Raw genomic sequence first — 23,312 nt, 5'->3', positions numbered from 1 at the left:
TGGCCTGAATTCCATCACCAGGAAATGAAGATGCTTTCCCCTGTTACAATGCATATATTCCAGGAAAGTTCATGTATTTTGCTGTTGGCAGTGTACCGAAATAAAGATGAATACCAAACTCAGAGCCACAAGCCCTAAAATGTAATCTGAATTTTATATTCTACTTATAAACCACATGACTTTGGGCAAGATTCTTAATTTATTAGAGCCTGATCATATTCCACTGTGAATTAGAAATAATAATGTCTGACTATTATACTTTAAAGGTTAGCGTAAATGAGATACCATCTCACACCGGTTAGAATGGCAATCATTAAAAAATCAGGAAACAACAGGTGCTGGAGAGGATGTGGAAAAATAGGAACACTTTTACACTGTTGGTGGGATTGTAAACTAGTTCAACCATTATGGAAAACAGTATGGAGATTCCTCAAGGATCTAGAACTAGAAGTACCATATGACCCAGCCATCCCATTACTGGGTATATATCCAAAGGATTATAAATCATGCTGCTATAAAGACACTAGCACACGTATGTTTACTGCGGCACTATTCACAATAGCAAAGACTTGGAATCAACCCAAATATCCATCAGTGACAGACTGGATTAAGAAAATGTGGCACATATACACCATGGAATAGTATGCACCCATAAAAAAGGATGAGTTTGTGTCTTTTGTAGGGACATGGATGCAGCTGGAAACCATCATTCTCAGCAAACTATCACAAGAAGAGAAAACCAAACACCGCATGTTCTCACTCATAGGTGGGAAGTGAACAATGAGATCACTTGGACTTGGGAAGGGGAACATCACACACTAGGGCCTATGATGGGGAGGGGGGAGGGGGAGGGATTGCATTGGGAGTTATACCTGATGTAAATGACGAGTTGATGGGTGCTGACGAGTTGATGGGTGCAGCACACCAACATGGCACAAGTATACATATGTAACAAACCTGCATATTATGCACATGTACCCTAGAACTTAAAGTATAATAATAATAATAATAAAAGATGAAATAATAATGCTGATAAAATCACTTTGTAGATTGTGAACGGCTTTTTCCTCTTTTAGTTCAAACTAGTTTAGTAGCGCTTTTCCAATAGAACAGTAAGCTGATGGCAAACTGTAATATAAGAAGTCACCTGAACACAAGAACTAATGGTGATGTTTCTGGGAGGATACGGAAGCAGAAGTTAAGAACTTTCAGAAGACAAATATTGCCTCCTTCATATTTTATGATGGATCTTTCTGTGTTCATTAAAAATTCTTTTTATTTCAGCCGGGCGCAGTGGCTCACGCCTGTAATCCTAGCACTTTGGGAGGCTGAGGCGGGCGGATCACGAGGTCAGGAGATCGAGACCATCCTGGTTAACACAGTGAAACCCCATCTCTACTAAAAATACAAAAAAATTAGCCGGGCGTGGTGGTGCGCACCTGTAGTCCCAGCTACTCGGAGGCTGAGGCAGGAGAATGGCAGGAACCCGGGAGGCGGAGCTTGCAGTGAGCCCAGATCGCGCCACTGCACTCCATCCAGCCTGGGCAACAAAGCAAGACTCAGTCTCAAAAAAAAATAAATAAATAAATTATTTTTATTTCATTTTAAACATGTCATAAAATTCATAGTTTTTTGAGAAAACATATCCTTATGAATGTCTATAATGATTTTTCAATACCATTAATAGTACATATGTTGACTCCTAGTTCTAGGTTACGTCACGTCTGCAAAACACATCCTCTTGCTCCATTCGCTCCTATAATCTTTTTGTTCAACCTCTTTAACGCATAAAGTTTTTGTCATGTAATGCCCCTAATATCAGAGCAAACAGGGTGCTGAGTAGTGCCAAAAGAGTGTGAAATAATGAAAGCAGAAATAATTTTTTACCGTGAATGTTTAAATCCTTTGAAGAGACATGTGCTCTCACAAATTTGATTATTTCAAAGCCTTTTAAATAGCAGTGTTCTTTTTCACACTCATTAGTTCCTTCATCCCCTCTGCCCCACTCAGTATGTGGCGTAGCCCCTTCCACAGTCCACACTCAGCAGAGAAAACTAAGCATGTCTTTCCACTGTTCTCTTTGTTTTTCCAAATATAGTTTTACTTTCATACATTCAAATCACTAAAAAATAATTAAACATTATCATTTCCAAAGCATATTTGTACAACATTCTGGATTGCATTTTTTTCTTCCAGTCTCCTCTGAAACTGATCTATCAACTCTTCCCTATCTCTCCCATTTTTTCTTATCCAACTACTTTTTAGCATCACAGCCCATGTAGTGAATACAGGGGTGCTCCATCCAGGTCAGGGCTAGCACTCTCATCTCTCAGCTGCTGGGGGTACCTGCTGTTGCTGATTTGCCTTTTTATCCATCATAATTAATTCCTTGGTCACAGTTGAAATCCTAGCTAATGTAGAAATATAGCTGTCTGACTCTGTTGTTGTCGTTAGGATAACTCGGTAGGACAATCAAAGTTTCAGAATTCCCTAGGTACAATTCAGAATTCCTTAGGTACAATTACCTGTGGGGCAGCTTATCCTTCTTCCCTATCCTGCCTTCCTCTTTACATACAAGTGTGTCCCAACCGTACCAACTCAAAAACCTATTTCTCTGCCCTGAATACTACTCTATGAAATTCAATCTAACATAGTTCATGCTAGGTGTAGTTCTTAATACAGAGGCAACAGTGAAATATTGGACATGGATTACTTGCTAGCTGGCTGACAAAAGAGATGCCCATCACTGGAGGGGAGGTAGACAGGGGCTTAACTTAATCTGCCAAACTCTATGACATTAGAAGTGTCTATTCTGAAGAAAGACCCTGTGTGGAATTTATGTGAAGCCCTCATAGGAGAATCATAATATAGACCTCTTTGGACTCTGGAGAAAGTGATTTCGTCTCCAGCAAATCTGTGTACCATTTCACAGTCAGAGGCCCTTGTAGAGAGAGATGCTTACATGTATCCAGGGCTCCACATTATATTTGAACTCTGTCTGCCTAATAAGTTATAAGGTATAGCAGGACAATGTAAAAAGTTGTAGCATGTAATGTATTCACCCGGAATCAAGGATGAGCCAAACCACAGGGCACCAGCAAGTTACCAAGCTGGCAGCCCAGGTCTCCATCTCATCACCAGTCTAGGACATTCACCACTCAACAACTAGCAAATATGCCACCAAAGGGACAATCCCTATGGTGACCTAAGATAGAACAAAAGGCTAAGATTTGTTCACAAACAGACGGGCTGAGCATGCAAGCTAAATATTGAGGTTTCCTCTTCAACAGCCCCTCTGTTAGCTGTTCCTAAAACATACGTGCAGAAAAAATGCTCCCCACTGCACAGAACTCTGGATAGTGCATCTGGGTATCCATTTTCTGCAAATACAAGTGGACTGAGATAAGAATATGGGTGACTCATGGACAGAGGTGAAAGATTTGACCCAGTCAGGGATCTAGGAGTACTAAAATATCAGAACATTAGGGACAAAGGGGTCCGAGGAAAAAGCCGCAAACAATGAGCACTCCTAATACTTCAAGATTTTACAGCAGCCCTGCTCTGTCATTGGCATAAAGAATGTATGAACAAATAGGGGCCACACATAAGCCCAACCTGACTCCTCACGCACACAGGAGGACCCCGTTTCTACCACAGCTGAATGTTCAATCTGTCATCAATAGAAGCCAAAAATGAGAGCTCAAAGTGCCACCAAATGTGGTTAAAACAATCAACCATTTGGTGGCAGATTGATAATATTGGGCTCTTTTCTCCCAAAAGAGGCATTAATTTATTTAGATATGAACAGACGCACACTCTGGTATGAGTTTGCCTTTCCTGTTCACTAGGCCTCAACATTTTAGGACTTGCAGAGTTTTTGCAGGAGTCTTTGTAACTCCTCATAGCTACAGACCCATTGTACAACAAAAGAGGTGCTGTAGCAGGAACATTATCATGGCACCTAGTGGTGCCCTCAGCACTGCATCACCCTCAGGGTTTGGGCAGGAGAGGACAGTACAATGGCCTCTTCATATATAACTAGTGTTTCATCTAGGAGATATATTATGAGAAGGGGACACCACCCCCAGGGTGTGGTGGAATAGACCTGGAATCACTGACCAATACACAGTTCAGTGTCCCTGGTAAGTAGATAACATGGATCAGAGAATGAAGAGGTAGATTTAGGACAGGTTGCAGTTATCACCATTCCCAGCTGCTCAAAAGGGGAATGTGAGCATCTTGTGCTGACAACTCTGTACTGTGCAGGTAGAGGTCATAAGCCACGGTGCATCCTGGTGATTCTAAACACTTTGTACCAAGAGATCAGTAAACAGTTTAAGGAGTCATCTTCGCAGGGATAATTGTCCCTCAACACAATCAGGACGTATGAGGAAGGTGAAGAAGAACTTATTTGGCATGCAATAACTCTGCTAAATGTTTATGCTGCCATTACCAGTTTTAACGGTAAATGGAAATAAATCAGCGTCCATAGCCACAGGATCAGCTCTTGGGATGACAGTGTGGGTTAGTCCAGCAGGCAAACTTCCCAGAGCAGCAGATGTTATGGTAATGACAGGGCCAATCAAGAATGAGGAGTGGAAGAGGGGATGACGCTTGCCAGTTATGACCTTGACAGCAGCCATAGCAGCAAGGGCTGTTTATCATCTCATTAACCCTTCTCTTGTTTTCTACAGAAGGACCAGTGAGAATCCAGGACCAGTGAGAATCCAAAATGCACCTGGATGGGCCCACTTTAGCATAAGAAGCCAGTGGGGCTGCACAATGGAAGATGTGCACTGCAGTGGATATTGTGGTTCTCTGCTCACATCTGTTGGGAGGGCTACTGGACTCCCAGCATTGAGAAATATTGTCTGTTGAAAGCTCTCTCAAAGAAAACTCTTAAAGGAACCCAATCTAAGACAGCTTGTATAGACATTAAAATTGATATATTTGAAGTGAATTTTCATCTTCCCTTCAACCACTCTCTTCTTTAATTCATTTTAGGGATGGTCAGCACTTTTACTCCATCTTCTAAGCATTACATTTGAAAATAAAAGTCAAGTTTACCATCAGACCCCCCGTTTCTAATTTTGTTCATTCGAATTCCCACACACCTCATGAATCTCTATGTCATCATTATCATTATTCACCACTAATACAGTTTAAATACAATTTCTCTCTTGAGTATTCACAGTAACTTCAAAATTAGTTTATGTTTTCTACTCTTGACATTCCACATTCTTACAAGCCCACTCCCTTCCCTTTTTAAAACTTAAATCATATTTCTGCTACATAACACCTTTCAATGGTAGTATCATGATCAGATTTAAACCCTTGTTAAGACACATAAAATCCTTCAGGATTTAGCCCTTGATCAAATTTCTAATCTCATTTTTTTCCACTGACTTTCAACTACACTTTGCTCCAGCTAAGCCACTCTTCATTATTCATAAATCGTGATGCTTTTGCTCATTCCTTCCACCTTGCCTGTTGCCCATTCTGCCTGAGGGGCCTCACTTGAGTGCTCCCCCAACTTCGGCCAGTTCATGTCTCATTTTATGTTTCAGCCCCACAAAAATCACAACTCCTTAAGGAAGCTTTTTCAAAAACACATTACTGGCTGAAATATGTGTCCTTACTAACTGCTCCATAGCACCTTGTGTAATAAACAGTAATAAAATGTTTTTATTTATCAATTTTTAGAAATTAGTGATATTGATGAGCAGATTATGAATGACTTTATTAAGAGCTCTTTCAGTCCACTATTTCAATACAGTGAGGAGTTCCTGGTTAATAACATGTTAACGTGAGTTTAGAAAGTTAGCTCTACAAATGGAAATTATATTTGTACACACACATACCACATGTCACATACCTGTACACAACTAGATATTGAAGAAGGATGAAATGTGAAGATGTGTATTGTTGTGTTATACCCTGAGAAGGAAGATAGAGTGGTAGAAGTTCATTTCTTTTTCCAGTATGGAATACTAAAGAGCCCTGCCAATCCTACAGTCTCTTCAGGAAGCACGGGTAGAGAAGATGCACTTCTGTAATTCAGCAGCATCAGGCACAAGGCTTTGTTTTTGGTGGTCAAAATTTGTATCAAACCAGAATATTCTCCTGGTTAGCAAAAATTCAATAGACATGGCACTTGCTGATAAAATGAAGTGCATCTGGATATGAGGTGCTAAAGGCACCTTATTTCTTCAGGTCTATTGCAGGGGAAGTATTCAACACCTCTGCTCACGAGCCAGTTGGTATAACAGCCTGCTTGCTGCAACCTGTTCTCTGGCATCAGGCAATCTTTAATGGGGTAGTGAAAAACAGAGGAAATTAGAGGTGTCACATACATAAAATATGGACAGGAAAGAGGATAAATGACTATTCTGTAGGGTTTGTAGGCAGTAACCTGAATGCTTGTAAAAGAAGTTTTGTTGTTTATTGTATTATTAAGATTTTTTATATTATTTTGGATTATAATACAGAAGTATATATACTTATTTTACAGTTTGATATTTTAAAAATCTGCATTAGACTCAATTTTAGTTAAGTTAAAAAATTAAGGGGAGTATTAAATGAAAAATTAACTAGTGAATTCTAATATATCATAAAGTTGATAACAAGTATGCAATTGCACAAAATGTTGTTTAATGTTCACCCACTCACCATGGGAATAACAGTACCACTGATTGCATAAAAGCCAAATGGAAAAAATTAGCATATGTTTGAAATACAGGATTAGTAGTTACTTTAAAAGCAAAAGATTGCCCAAATAAGTTGATCTAATATATTTAGATGGAGAAGGTCTATTTACAAGTCATTCTTTTTGCATAACTTTTCATTTTGATCAAATGATTCTCCATGTAAATGAAATATACTCATTTTGAATATCAAATATTCTTATGAAAGTGAGCCAAATGATATTTATTTGTCATCATTAATAGAATAAATTCACAGATAATTAAATGATATCATCTTTCTATTAATGCTTCAAATTAAAAAATGTGTTAACTCTAATAACTTTTTTCATCCCATTTGTAGAATAAAAGTTTTAGAAATTTCTTTCTGTCAAATTAAACTCTCTCTATTATTTTGAATGCTACCATAAATTCATCCAAACCTTAGCATTGTTTATGTTATTTACTAAACACTAATAATATGAATATATACAATTAATAGAGCACAGAGTTGTAGTAAGATCAAATTCTTCTAAATTAAGAAACATATGTACCTACAGTGCACTTGAATTGATTTTGGTGAACATACCATTCATAATTGCATCTTAACAAACTGTGATCGTCTCCTAAAAATGATTACCAAAAATGATTAATCTACTTATTAATGCTTAGATAATCAATAGAAAGAAATATCTCTCAATTTCTCTTTAATGTACCTAGTATATGTTTATATTTTAAAAATAATGCTTGACAAAATAATCTTACAAGTGAACAAATACCAGGAAACTAATTTGTTAGCTAATAAATAATTATTTATTATCACAACTTGGGCAGCAAATTGCGGGGCCACCTTACTTATTATTAGCCCAAGGACACCACATATTCAACTAAAACTATAGGAACTCAGATAAGAGGAAAATATTTAAATACGTCTCTGACACCCACCCCTTTCCCAAACAGAGATTCCTTACTTAAAATCATTTGGCACCTCTCTTGGTTTGTTTGTGATTACCTACATTATATCTGTGATATCTTCCACAGCCAGTGACCCATCCTGTTTCTGATATCAAATATAAAAAAATGTAACTAAGATCTTAAAATACAAAGCAAATGTTAAATACAAATAATACCATGGAATAAAACCTTTGGATAAAGTAAACACGAATTTATTTTCTATGCTACAATCAGAACTATCTTTTTATTCTCTCTCTCTCCCTCTTACTCACCCCGCCCTCCTTATGTTTCTGGAAAAAAGCAAATAGCAAAGCCCTTTCATGTCTCTGACTTAACACTTCCTGTTCCCTCTCCTTGAAACCTTTTTACTCCTACTCATTCCATAGCTATTCCATTCTTGCTGTGGTCTCACTACAAATATCACTGCCTTAGGGAGTCTTTTCCTGCAAAACTACTAAAAGACCTTCTGAAACCTCTTTCTGTCAATACCTTTCTCCTTTCCCCCCTCTCCCCCAACAGACCTCATTGCCATGTACCCCTCCTGCTGTGTGCCTCTCCCTCTAATGAAAGCTTCCAGTCAGTCTAACTGACCCACTGTTGCAGCCCTGGGTCCTAATGGAGTCACTGGCATGCAGGGGACATGCAATAATTCTAACTTTTGTAAAACGAATATATTAAAACAGAATCAACTTTAATGAAGAAAAATCACTTCCTTTACCTCTGGTTATGTGGTTGTCATGTTATTGGAGGCCTGTAATTGAGAAGTGGGGGAAACATATACTGAAATGTGAACTTATAAAAGTCTATGAAATGCCCAACTTCAGAGAAGGCATGGTGAAAATAGCCAGTATTATTTTCTGGACTGTACAAGTCCAGTGTCTTATCTAGAGAACTTTGATCAAAGGACCTTGAGTTTGGATTGAATAATTCCTGCCATTAGTAATAGTCTTAATTTGCTGAACTTGGTAGAGATCAAGTTGAAAGGAAAGAGCAAAAGAAATAAACAAATGAACAAAAATAATAGCAATGTATGAAGACATTTTTCAATATTTTTAAAGCCTGGAATTTGACCTAAAATCTTTATATTAAGTAATTACAGACCAGAGTTTTACTTTCCCATGTCTTTCCATGGACCTGTGAAGCTCCTGCATACTCCTCCAGAACAAGGAAGACAAATGTGGTCAAGTACGTTAGGTAAGCCTCATTAGCATGATAGTCTGAGGATATTTTCATAAAAGAAAATAATTTAACATTGTTTATGCAGGTACTTTCTTTTTCCCATGAAACACAAGTTGAGAAGTGATAAAATATGCACTATAGAACAGACTATGTAATACATTTACATATAGTGCTAATGGATCTAAGATACCTATTGACTTATTAAAACTTGTTTGTTTTTGACAGTCAAAAACAGTGTTTAATTCAAAATATTCCTTGGACATCTATATGAAATGATAAACATATATTTTTTATTAAATTTTAAAATAAAATTAAATATTTCCCATACACAAAACCTGGAAGTAAAGATGAAGAAAGAACAACACAACAAATCCTGGCATTTTTACTACTGGAATTCACTATCACAGAATCATTGAAGACCGCCAATGGCAAAAACAATGTATGTGGTAAAACTGTTTCAATCAAAGGGCTGATTAAAGAATTAATTAAATAATATAAAAGAAAAATACATTCTGCAGAAGAATCATTTGCCCATGAGCTACTATCTATAACATAAATTTTATTTGAAGGAATGCATGGAAACAGGTAAGCATTACAGAACCTTGGATTCAATGCAATCACATTCAATTATACAATGTGGGCCAGGTGCAGTGGCTCATGCCTGTAATCCCAGCACAATGGGAGGCCGAGGTGGGAGGATCACTTGAGGCCAGGAGTTCAAAACCAGCCTGGTCAACATGGCAAAAACTCTGTCTCTACTAAAAATACAAAAATTAGCTGGGTGTGGTGGCAGGTGCCTGTAGTCCCAGCTACTCGGGAGGTTGAGGCAGAAAAATTGCTTGAACCCAGGAGGTGGAGGCTGCAGTGAGCTGAGATCACACCACTGCACTCCAGCCTGGGTGAGAGAACAAGACTCCACCTCAAAAAAAAAAAAAATATATATATATATATATATGTGTATATATGTGTGTATATATATATACACACACATAAAATATGATCATAAATAATGATTAATCCATGTGCAATTGAAGATGAAATGCTGAAATTTTATCAAGCAGAATTTTTCATGTGAAGAGAACGAGGCATAGAATAAGTAATCCATCATTTGTTCCTGACACTGAATCATTTGATGGCTGAACACAAGCACAGATTTTGAAAATACTTCATTTAGTGTATGTGAAGCATTCTGAGAGTCTGCTGCTCTTTCAGTGAAACATCATCTTTGTTATTTATTAAAATGGGCATTCACTATGCTGGGCCCTTTCCTACAATTATCTCTGATCATTGCAAGAGCTATGCAATACCTAGTTACTGCAGTTTCCCAGATGATATAATAAAGGAAGCACCATACACGTTCACCATACTTCACAGCTAAGAAGTAGAAATCAAACCTAAGTCTGTCATTTTCCACAATTTATATTTCTTCTTTTATTCTGACCTACCTTTTTAATGATTTCCCTAACCAAACATCAGACTCATTTATTGAACATGATTAGAAATAAACTCTTATTGCTAATGCCTGACTTCTTTCTTAAAATAGAGGAGAGACTCAGAGTCCCATTTAGAACAAGACACTAAACCCAGGAAAACAATTTATTCATAGCATGCTCTGAGTCATCACTTCTTCATATAATAATACTGCTATTTTAAGCATTTGTATCCCCCATATGTGAAAAGTTTCCCATAAGCTATTCATTTGAGTAAGATCCATTGTTAAAATTGGCTCAAAGTTTGAAAATGCCAGTAACCTAGAGAATGTCGGTGGGAAGGGCAGAGGAAACAAAGCTTGCCCTAACTTTTTATTTTTGACACTCATAATACAGATACAAAGCTGGCTGCTAGTTCCATCAGAAAACAGGGCTACAAAGCTGGCTGCAACTAAGGGACTCAGGTTAACGAATAACTTCACTTTCAAAGGACATCAAGTGTTCCTTAGATGCAGACCATTCAAAACTGTAATTCATTAATAATGTACAAATGGAAAGTAAAGTTGTATTAATGCTAATGAAAGGCTTACATGTTGAACAATAAAGGTTAAAAATCCCCATCACATTCTTTATTCATTTCCTTACCAACTCACTGTTTTCAGGTCCAATTATTCATGCCCTAGAGAAAAATTTATCTTTAAAGAAACTGAAGCAACTTTCACATATGAAGGTAAAACTAAACACTGTGTTAACTATTTTATGTGCAATAAAAGTAGCTTTTTACCACATAGGTAAAAAGCAAAAACCTTTTTTTGCTTTTTGAAAGAACAATTTATGTAGTTTACAACTTATTATATAGAACATGTTAAAAGTTACAACAATAATGCTTTGAAGGTAGTATCTATTTATACTCTTCTCACAACACAAATCACCTGGTATTTGATATTTGACTCATGAGTGTCCAGTGATAACCTGAAACATACTTTTTACCCTTTGCAAATTTTCTTGATGAACCTTCTGGTTAAGCAATTGATCAAACTGTCCCATCAAGTCCTATTTCCATTTAGCATTATCCCTCTTGAGTCTGTAACAAGGCCCTCACAATGTTTAGACTTCTCTCCATACTGCATGAAAGTACCTACCCTATTCTAGATCTGTCTTTTTCATTAGACTGTAGACTTCTTGAGGGGAGGGACTGCATCTGTTTTTAAACTCCTAGTATCTAGCAATAGTCATGTGGCATGATTGATGCATAATAAGAATGTGTTCAATAAATAAATTGACAAGTCCTATTTGGAACATATTGTGGTAATCCAAATGACAAAAGGTTAACCAAGTTAGTAATATTGAAAATGGAAAAGAGGGAGCGTTTTCTAGATTTGTTTAGAGAAAGTTATTAAAAGGCTAAATGACAAGGGTAAGGATAAGGTAAGAGGATACAACTAAATTTGGATTTATTTAGATAGATGAGATAGGAATACAAAAGTGTGAGACTAAAATGGACAGCAAGCTCAGTGTTGAACACACTTTTGAAATGCTGTTAGTATGGAATCTTAGGGATCCTGTATGTTTGAGCTGGACATAATAGAAGAGGAACGCATTATCATTAGGCCAGTTAGCTAAATTAAAGATTGAACAAAATTGACTAATCAAGCTCAGAACTTCTCCCTCAAACGTATTTCATCTAAATTTATTCCCTTCCAATTAAATCCACATATCAAAATATATATTTCATCAAATATATTAAACCATTCGGAGGAGTATACAGGTTTTCACTTTCAGAATTTATTTGAAATCTATTAAGGAGAAAGATTAATCTTTTTCTATTCAAATGTTTCTAAAACTCAAATCTTACAGATTAATTTTATAATAACTTAATGCTATCAATCTGGTAAGTTGATGCATCACAATATTTATTTTAATCATAGCCATGCAAAATTTTTCAAAAGAATGCCCCAAATTCATGTGGTAAAGAAAGCACCAGAACATTTCCACATACTACTGGTCACGGTATGCTATTTGTTATTCTTAACCTACAGATTTTATTTTCAGAAAGTTGACTTGCCATCTGTGTGATGAAAATAGGCAAAAATCTTTGTTTTGTTGGGACAGCTTTCTTGGATTCTAAGAGCATGTTAGGTTGTTCCTCCTGCTATAACAAAATACCCAGGACTGAATAATGTAGAAATAATAGAAATGTATTTCTTACAGTTCTGAAGACTGGAATTCCAAGATCAAGGTGCTGGCGGATTTGGTTTGTGGTGAAAAGTCATTTTCTGCTTCGAAAATAGTACCTGTTGCTGCCTTCTCCCGTGGCAGAAGGAGGAAGGGCAAAAGGGACTAGGGCATCACTTCAACTTCTTTTATAAGGGCTCTAATTCCATTCATGAGGACAGAACCTCATGACTTAATCAGCCCCCAAAATGGCTTTCCTCCTAATGCTGTCACATGAGGTATTAGATTCTAATGTATGAATTTTGAGGGAACACATTCACTTAAATCATGGCAAAGGGCTTTGTTTTCTGTTTTACTTGTTGTTATTGCTGCTTTTTTCTGCAAACATGATAAAATTCAGTCACACTAATAATTTGTATTATTAATTCTCTGTAGGAATCAACTCTTCTAGTTATTTCTTTTTAACATATGAACACACGGTTGCCAGTTCAATGGATAGTAAGCATTCTAAAGAGAAAAACAAATGAGTATCCTGAGAGAGCTACATCTAGGTAAATATATTCTGCAATCTAAGAAACAACCACTATCTCCATTCTCCTCAAGCTTGTCTGTAGGCTGGCCCACTGACAGAGATTAAGCACTTTATCAAATAACTGCCAAATTAATAAATAAGTATCTATATAGTTTTATTTTTGAGGCAACATTATTCTTCACATTTACTAATATGACTTCTAAAATTTAATTATTAACTTGATTGATGCAAATTCTATGGACTGGGCTAATCTGCCCTCCCATTTGATAGTGGCCTCAACCACACGACATGGTTTGACTGACAGTAGGATTTTGTAGTTATTCCCAATACAGAGACTAAAATAGAATTGCACATTAAGGCTTTCTCTCTTCTGCCTTTGCCATTTACAAGAAAAGGACATGCCTGGGCTAACCTCCTCTTTCTTACAGAAGAATAAGGAACAATCAGAGGATGCTTGAGTGAACCATCCAAATTACAGCCGTACAAATTAGCCTGCCCAGGTCAATCTTCTGAATCCCACAGAAGCACTAGAAACAATGTTTACTTTCATAAGGCAATGATGCATGGTCATTATGTGTTACATTGGGCCACTGCTGATGTAAGTGACAACTCTTCAACATGAAGTCCAAAGCTCCTCAGATTTGGTATCTGACTATTTTACTTTTGTGTGCCCTTCCCACCCCCTAATTTTCCTTCTCTTCTGTCAGTGTTCTCTCAAGTCTCAGGGATTTCACACTTGCCTTTCAATCTTCCTTCACCGTGTGCCTACTTAGCCACCCAGGACCTACAAATTCTCAAGTGAAATGTACTTTTTTTCCAACTATTGCTAATGGCCCCTTAATCTAGTTTGTAGCTTCCAGGTTATCTCGAACTCCCTTTGCTAAGAACTATTTAAACTCACGACTACTTGTTCAACATCAATCTTCACTGGGCTAAGAGGACAAAGACCTCCAAAAGCACAGACCCTAAGGATTGGAAAGTAACAGACAATAATTCTGCTGACTGGTTGATCAAAACTTCTAGAAAATACAGTGCCTCTTTGACATGTTGAGGATGGTAGCACAGTAGCAAAGGGTCACTGGTACTCATGTACTGCACTAGGTTGGACTGTACCACAGTGTGTGAGGGGCAGAAATGTCCATCTCTTTCTAGGCATTCATCATGCGACTCACTCTGCAACACACTTCACACACATTTTCTTGTTTACACTTTACCATAACCCTGTGAGAAAAGTGTTATTCACATATCCATTTTAGAGATGAAGAAAATGAGGCTCATGGTGTCTGTGTGATTTGCAGAAGCAACTCCCTGGTATGCTTTGAGGAATTTGAAACAGAAAGAAAAAACATGATAAAATTCTAGTTAAAGATGAAAGGACATGTTGTGGTTGAAACAAGATCTGTTGAAATATGGGATAGCTGGAAATAATGTTCAAATGTTTCAGAATATCTACCTTATGTTTTACAATTTATTATTTTTAACATGCTATCTCATTTAATTTTAGAATAATACTGTAAGGAAAAGCAAAGCTATATCATTCCCATTCAATTCATGCAGGTTTGAAGGATAATTCTTTGAGTTACAAAACTTTTATGGAAATCAAAAATGATAATTTAAGCAAAGGTAAATCAAAATATAATGAGAAAGGTTTGAAGTCAGTTATTCTTAATAATAATAATATTAATCCAGAAAAAATAAAATATATCAGAAGCCACAGAAAGAAAGAATAAAAAATTAAAAGATTTAAGGAAGAGGAAAGCGAGATATAAAATTTAAGGGTCTGAAAAGTATACATTAGCCAAAGACCTTTCGACTCTCTCGATTTTATTTTTTCTGTATTTGAGTTATAAACATAGCAGTGAATTATGTGTTGATTTTCACAGTGCTGTATAATGTCCCTGTATATCAAGAAATGAGTAAGAGCCTGGCGCCGTGGCTCACGCCTGTATTCCCAGAATTTTGGGAGGCCAAGGCGGGCAGATCACAAGGTCAGGAGATTGAGACCAACGTGGCTAACAAGGTGAAACCTTGTCTCTACTAAAAATGAAAAAAAAAAAAAAAAAAAATAGCCGGGCGGGGTGGTGGGCGCCTGTAGTCCCAGCTACTCAGGAGGCTGATGCAGGGGAATTGTGTGAACTCGGGAAGAGGATCTTGCAGTGACCCGAGATTGCGCCACTGCACTCCAGCCTGGGCCACAAAGCAAGACTCCCTCCCAAAAAAAAAAAAAAAAAAGCAGGAAATTTTATTTTTTATATTAAGCCTCACTAATATATTGCATGGAAACTTGGGTTAATTTTTTGAATGTCATTCAAATTTGAATGTTTAATTTTTTTAAATATTTACTTTAGGGCTATCTTTGAAATACTTAAAGATTACAAAGCAATTACCTGATAGATAGTTTCCCTAAATGTCTGAGGTTTTTTTGCAATAAATACAATGTTCTTCATGCTCCTAAAAGCAAAGAAGAAATAATTTATCTGAAGATCATAAAAATCACATCAAACAGCTCTCTTTGTCTGAGCTGTAACACAATTAGAATGAAAAAATAAATATATAATTTTAAAATGCTAAGATTTATGTGAATCCTGTCAGAACTATATTATAACGTGTAGAGTGAAGATTTCTACTTACATAGGAGACATTTCAAGGAAGAATTCATTTTGATGTTTTCAAATTTTTTTACATTTTTAGTAACTGTCTGATGTGAAATAATTGAAAGTCTATGGAATAATATAAAATTTAAGAAATAAAGGGTTCATTCTATGTTGAGAAGTTTAAGTGATGGAATTCATATTGTGATCATATAAACGCTTTATATAAAAAATCTAAAGATGTATATAATAAAGTGTGTGTGTGTGTGCACATGTGTGTACATGAGGGTCATACACCTTTGGGAGAAACAGTAGCTCAGAGCTCCTTCAGTTTATCAAAGTCATGTCAAATATTTTTAAAAATAAAAAGGGCCATATTAACTTCAATTCAAATTTTACCTTGAAACATTCTAGAAATCAGTGTTGATTTAAAGGACTAAGTGGATTAGACAGATTAAGGTATTTTATGAATTTCAAATGTTAATGTGTTAACAGTGAATTTAATTGTAAATCAAAATTATTTTGGAAAATAATCAAGTCCTCTAATTTTGTAGAAAAAATATGAAAAACCAGAATGAAGTGATTTCAGCTAAGGTCATCTTGTCTGTCTCTTACTGCTCAGAATGTAAGTTTGCTAAATGAAGGTCACTACACATGTGAGTGGGTTTTAACAAACATTTTCCATAACAATGCTTTTAATGCACATTCAGTTAAGGCTAATAATGGGCATAAGGAGGAAAGAAACCATAAAATCCTTTTATAATAGTATACAGTAGCTTATAATCTGTGATAGAGCTCATTCTTAAGACTGTGTCCTTTTACTTCATATTTATTATCTTCATAGATCTGTTAGCCAATCTTGATTTTCATAAAGTGTTTTTAACAAGCTAAGTATCAGTACTAGCTCTTAAATAAATTGAAGTAAAGAAGCCTTTATAAGTATTAAATCACAGCCATTCTCAATTTCAACTATTAAAACATTAAATAATGATAAAAACAAGCAGACTATCACAATTTGGGGGACCTAGTATTCTAGAGACAGCAATGATATGAGTAATGCTGTCCTTTACCCATGTTTAAGAGTCAAATTTATGGTGTTCTAATAATCACAATGAATATTTACATAGTATGAATATGAATATGATTTGTGCTACAGTTACATCCCATGGAGCCCTGTGACTCCTGAGCTGCAGCAGGAGGAGTAAATGCTATGTCTCAGGTGTGGGATTCTAATGCCTTCATTCTTATTTTTACTACTAACACTCAGGTGTTATTTGTTGGATGTCCATATTTATTATAGAAAGAATAACTTTCAAACTTTTTTAGAATCATGGAATTTTGTAAAGCAAAAACAGAAACATAAAAGGGAGGTGCCCATAACAAATATCTCCCTTTTATAGTTTTGTTGTTGTTGCTGTTTTTGGTTTTGGTTTTTACAAAATTCCATGATTCTAAAAAAGTTTGAAAGTTATTCTATAATAAGTCATTGAGGGGAAACATAAACGCCCATTAATTCAGTATTGCCTCCACCTGCTTGCTGCAAGCTGTACCTCAGCTAGAATGTTCTTTCCACTGTGTAAACGAGATTGTGGTGGAGCAAGTGCTGGAACTTGATCATGTGGCCCAATCTATTTCTCCAGTTTTCCTCTCCCCACGCACCTCCTGGAACCTTAACTTTCAGTTGTACTGTGTCTCTTTGTTCTCAAGTTACACTCTGACAGTTTTCCTCCCTCAATTCATAGTGTTATTCTTTGACTTTGTCATCCATGTATGTATTTTTTTTTTTTCCCCTCAGGAATGTGATAGAGTGGCAAATGCCCAGTGGAGGACAGATTTCAAAAATCTGGAATCTGATTCTGTGAAGAAAGTCAATAGTAGCTTGATGGGAATAGCACTGAATCTATAAATTATTTTGGACCTTATGGCCAAAATATTGATTCTTACTATTCATGAATATGGAATTTTTTTTTCATTTGTTTGCATCCTCTCTTATTTCCATGAGCAGTGGTTTGCAGTTCTCCTTGAAGAGGTCAAATTTCATATGAAACCAAAAAAGAGCCTATATAGCCAAGACAATCCTAACCCAAAAGAACAAAGCTGGAGGCATCACACTACCTGATTTCAAACTATACTACTAGGCTACAGTAATCAAAACAGCATGGTTACTGATATCAAAACAGATATATAGACCAATGGAACAGAACAGAAGGATCAGAAATAAAACCACACATCTACAGCCATTTGATCTTCAACAAATCTGACAAAACCAAGCAATAGGAAAGGATTCCCTTTGTGTTTGTTTGTTTTTGAGATGGAATCTCACACTGTCACCCAGGCTGGAGTGCAGTGGTGTGATCTCCACTCATGGCAATGTCTGCCTCCTGGGTTCAAGCAATTCTCCCACCTCAGCCTCCCAAGTAGCTGGAATTACAGGTGCCTGCCACCACGTCCAGAAAATTTTTTGCATTTTTAGTAGAGACAAGGTTTCACTATGTTGGCCAGGTTGGTCTTTTTTTTTATTTTTTTATTTTTTCCAAAAGTTTATTCTTAAATGTACAACAGCTCTAAGACAACACTTAATTCCAGCTTTAGGTGGCAAAAGATGTTATGGCAGGGAATATAGACGTTTAAATAAGGATGAAATAAAGGGTCACCATCTCCTTAGGTACAAGGAACAGCTTACTTTTTGCCAGATTTCTTAATTCCACCTGTGGCCAAGGGCCCCTTCCCTGCGGCCTTCACTTTTAGCTCCTCGAGTTTCTTCTGCTCCTCTTTTTGTTTCTGCTTGAAAGCCTTATCTTCCTCGTCCATCTCCTTGGCCTGCTTCTTAGGCTGTTTCAGTGGCTTCTTCTTGCCACCTTCGCGACTGGACATGGCACCTGCCGCCCCTTCCCCAGACCCTGCCACCGGAAATGGCGCATCTTCCCCCCTCAGGTTGGTCTTAAACCTGTGACCTCATGATCTGCCCACCTTGGCCTCCCAAACTGCCAGAATTACAGGTGTTAGCCACCACACCCAGCCAGGATTCCCTATTTAATAAATGGTGTTGGGAAAATTGGCTAGCCATATGCATGAAACTGAAACTGGACCCCTTCATCATACCTCATACAAAAATTAACTGAAGATGGATTAAAGACTTAAATGCATGACTTAAAACCATAAAAACCATAGAAGAAAACCTAAGCAATTCCATTCAGGTCATAGACGTGGGCAAAGACTTCATGACTAAAACACCAAAAGCCATTACAACAAAAGCCAAGATTGACAAATGGGATCTCATTAAACTAAAGAGCTTCTGCACAGCAAAAGAAACTATCATCAGAGTGAACAGGCAACCTACAGAATGGGAGAAAATTTTGTAACATATCCATCTGACAAAGATCTAATATCCAGAATCTACAAGGAACTTAAATAAACTCACAAGAAAAATTAGACAACCCCATCAAAAAGTAGATGAAGGATATGAACAGACACTTCTCAAAAGAAGAAATTTATGTAGCCAACAAACACACGAAAAAAAGCTCATCATCACTGGTCATCAGAGAAATACAAATCAAAACCACAATGTGATACTATCTCACACCAGTTAGAGTGGCAATCATTAAAACGTCAGGAAACAACAGATACTGGTGAGGATGCAGAGAAATAGGAACACTTTTACACTGTTGGTGGGAGTGTAAATTAGTTCAACCATTGTGAAAGACAGTGTGGCGATTCCTCAAGGATCTAGAACCAGAAATACGATTTGACCCAGTAATCCCATTGTTGAGTGTATACCCAAAGGATTATAAATTGAGTACATACCCAAAGGATTATAAATTCTCCTATGAAGACACGTGCACATGTGTGTTTACTGAGGCAGTATTTACAATAGCAAAGACTTGGAACCAACCCAAATGCCCATCAATGATAGACTGGATAAAGAAAATGTGGCACATATGCACCATGGAGTACTATGCAGCCATAAAAAAAAGGGATGAGTTCATGTCCTTTGCAGGGACATGGATGAAGCTGGAAACCATCGTTCTCAGCAAACTAATACAGGAACAGAAAACCAAACACCACATGTTCTTGCTCATAAGCGGGAGTTGAACAATGAGAACACATAGACACAGGGAGGGAAACATCACACACTGGGGCCTGTTTGGGGGTGGGGGCATGGAGAGGGATAACATTAGGTCAAATATCTAATGCAGGCAGGGGTTAAAACCTAGATGACAGGTTGATGGGTACAGCAAACCACCATGGCACATGTATACCTATGTAACAAACATGTATGTTTTGCACATGTATCCCAGAACATAATATATAATTTAAAAAATTAAAAATAAAAAAAGAATCGAAAAACACATTTGGAATATGGGTTTTGCCCAGATTGTCATAATTTCAGTCAAACATTATTCCACTAGTTTTCTATTCTTAAACACACATCTGATCATTTCTTTCCTTTGTCTCAAACCCTAAATGTATTCCCCTGTTCTTAGAATCACTTCCAATTTCTTAAGTGGGTCTTTTTTTAAATCTGGCTCTTAGATACCCATAAACATGATCTCTCATCCCCCTCTTCCCTCAAATTCCATGTCCTTCCTCACTTACAGATATCTGTCTGGGCAGTTTCATCCTTGTCTCAACTTTAAGGAAACGTCTTTGAAGACTGATGTGTATGCCCTCCCATGTCTCTCAAGAGACAGCAGGCATTCGATGAAGATTTATTCACAAATTAAATGAGTGTTTTGTAGATGCCACTGCTGAGGTTTCTATTTAACTAGGAACTCTATCACTAGATATAATTAATTAATGCACATATACATATTTAAAAGAATATAATGGCAACAAGGCTATGCTTTTAACTATGTAAATTATTTAAGTACAGTTAACATTATACTTTGACATAATAATAATACCCTTCTCTAACAGTGAAAAGGCTACATTTTAATAAGGATGAGAATGACAAAGAACAAGCTGAGCTGTACAGTAATGAATTTGGGAGGAAATCACTCACCAACAGTAAGGGAACTGAAGAATGTATCACCTCCTTATACCCTGCTAATGTAAATGTAAGCATAGGGAACAGAATGCTATTTAATATGTCTTGTGCTCTGGCAAGTCAAGGGTAATCTTTTACTCTGGGAACTTCCAAGCACAAGTGGTAAGTAATGAGAATTAGCTTGACATTCTTAGACATCCCTCTATATCCACACATTTAGCATACCAGTGTAATCTAAAATCATGCGGACTCTCATTCCCTGAAATAAGAGATGCAGCAATTCTTTCCTTCATTGATGTATTAACAATACACTATCTGCTTTATATGGAGCTCACTTAATGACCCAGAATAGAGTCCACCCCTTTCCTGGAATCTCTTCTTTATTACAAGACCTTTGGTTTGCTTCTGTAGTAACTTCAAGGTTGGAAGTTACAAGAAGTGCAGAAGGACAAAGGATATTCAGCTAAAGGGTAAACTCTCCTGAATCCAAACATTTAAAAACTGTTGGACATATAGTCGTAGAGCTATTTTTCACATTTATATTACTTAGCAAAAATAGACAGAAAATAACTAGATATTATTTATTTTAATAAAACATTGGACAAAGCATGTTTTGATTTGTATGTAACAATTATCTTTTTTTTGTCATATTTAAAAATAACTTTCAGGCTCATTTGATGAAGGGGTGCAAGTTTCTTGCAGTAAGCCCAGTTCAGTGGTTTGTCCAGGAATCTCCATTTTTGCTTGTCCTCCTCCTTATGTCTGACATAACTATTAATAGTTCCTACTTTCATTCTCCAAGTATCATAATCTGTGATGGATACTACAACCTCCTTGATTAATGCATAGATTCCTTTTAGCCTTTCCCAATTCTCAGATTGCCTTGAAGTTAAATGCTTCCAATAATAGAATCAGAAAATAGAACGGTGACTACTATTCCTGAAGGCCTCTGGTATTTTCCTGAGTATCAAGCTTGGACTGATTAAATTCTCATTTCCTATTAAACTGTTTTCCCTGGATGGCATCATAATCATTCACTTAGACTCTCCTGATTACTCACTCGTTCCCAGAACACCCAGCAGAAGTAGACAGTAATGTCAGATAGGACATTGGTGTCATGATTTTCTCCCATATTATACAGAGCCAACAGGACACTGACATAGGTTAGTATTATGCTAGCCTTAAAATAAACTCAGAATAGATTCACATACTCAGAAATATATTCATGTGAATTTTATTTTTCTCATTTGCTAATATAAGATTCTTGCAGATTCATGTAACAGAGTTTGGTGACAATTCTGGCAATAACATTTTCTTTTTAAAATCAGACTTTGACTTTCCTAGTTAGTGTAATTTGCTTCTAAATTTATTTATAAAATTAACTTATTACTCATTTAACTGATTATTTAGTAATTCAATAAATTTATCAAATTAATTTAATACTCAGGAGACTATCTTGATTTGATGAGCATTTTAATAAAAACAATTAGTAATAGGAATAGTTTTTTTTTTTTTTTTTTTTTTTTTTTTAGAGAGAAGAATTTATTTAAAAAATGTGATGTTCACATCAACAGAATCCCTTTAAGGGTTCCTGCTTACTCTGCATTTCTCTGTGCACCTGATGGGCTGCAGACTGATACTGCTTTTTTTTTTTTTTTTTTTTTATACTTTAAGTTCTAGGGTACATGTGCATGACGTTTATATCATGTATAACTCCCCAATGCAATCCCTCCCTCCTCCCCACTCCCCATGATAGGCCCCAGTGTGTGATGTTCCCCTTCCCCAGTCCAAGTGATCTCATTGTTCAGTTCCCACCTATGAGTGAGAACATGCGGTGTTTGGTTTCTCTTCTTGTGATAGTTTGCTAAGAATGATGGTTTCCAGCTGCATCCATGTCCCTACAAAGGACGCAAACTCATCCTTTTTGATGGCTGCATAGTATTCCATGGTGTATATGTGCCACATTTTCTTAATCCAGTCTGTCACAGATGGACATTGGGTTGATTCCAAGTCTTTGCTATTGTGAATAGTGCCGCAATAAACAAACGTGTGCATGTGTCTTTGTAGTAGAGTAATTTATAATCCTTTGGGTATATACCCAGTAGTGGGATGGCTGGGTCATATGGTACATCTAGTTCTAGATCCTTGAGGAATCTCCATACTGTTTTCCATAATGGTTGAACTAGTTTACAATCCCACCAACAGTGTAAAAGTGTTCCTATTTTCCACATCCTCTCCAACACCTGTTGTTTCCTGACTTCTTAATGATTGCCATTCTAACTGGTGTGAGATGGTATCTCATTGTGGTTTTGATTTGCATTTCTCTGATGGCCAGTGATGACGAGCATTTTTTCATGTGTCTGTTGGCTGTATGGATGTCTTCTTTTGAGAAATGTCTGTTCATATCCTTTCCCCACTTTTTCATGGGGTTGTTTGCTTTTTTCTTGTATATTTGTTTGAGTTCTTGGTAGATTCTGGATATTAGCCCTTTGTCAGATGAGTAGGTTGCAAAAATTTTTCCCATTCTGTAGGTTGCCTGTTCACTCTGATGGTAGTTTCTTTGGCTGTGCAAAAGCTCTTTAGTTTAATTAGATCCCATGTGTCAATTTTTGCTTTTGCTGCCGTTGCTTTTGGTGTTTTAGACATGAAGTCCTTGCCCATGCCTATGTCCTGAATGGTACTACCTAGATTTTCTTCTAGGGTTTTTATGGTATTAGGTCTAACATTTAAGTCTCTGATCCATCTTGAATTAATTTTCGTATAAGGGGTAAGGAAAGGATCCAG

General features: G+C 36.7%; 2 protein-coding genes across 2 annotated transcripts in view; both read right to left on the bottom strand.

Annotated features, from left to right (window-relative positions):
- SNTG1 (syntrophin gamma 1) overlaps positions 1–23,312 on the bottom strand; it is a gene marked incomplete at its 5' end in the record, with an annotated part of 382,785 nt that overhangs the window by 69,057 nt on the left and 290,416 nt on the right. The window lies entirely within an intron of this gene.
- LOC117078954 (translation machinery-associated protein 7) lies at positions 18,069–18,453 on the bottom strand. Its single transcript, XM_033202520.1, has one exon. It carries the CDS (start codon positions 18,413–18,415, stop codon positions 18,221–18,223), a length of 195 nt encoding a protein of 64 aa, XP_033058411.1. The 5' UTR covers positions 18,416–18,453; the 3' UTR covers positions 18,069–18,220.

This window comes from Trachypithecus francoisi, unplaced genomic scaffold, assembly GCF_009764315.1.
Source record: "Trachypithecus francoisi isolate TF-2019V2 unplaced genomic scaffold, Tfra_2.0 Lachesis_group7, whole genome shotgun sequence".
Taxonomy (NCBI): Eukaryota; Metazoa; Chordata; class Mammalia; order Primates; family Cercopithecidae; genus Trachypithecus; species Trachypithecus francoisi.
Note: the sequence above shows the minus strand (reverse complement) of the source record. Positions and strands in the feature narration are given on the sequence as shown.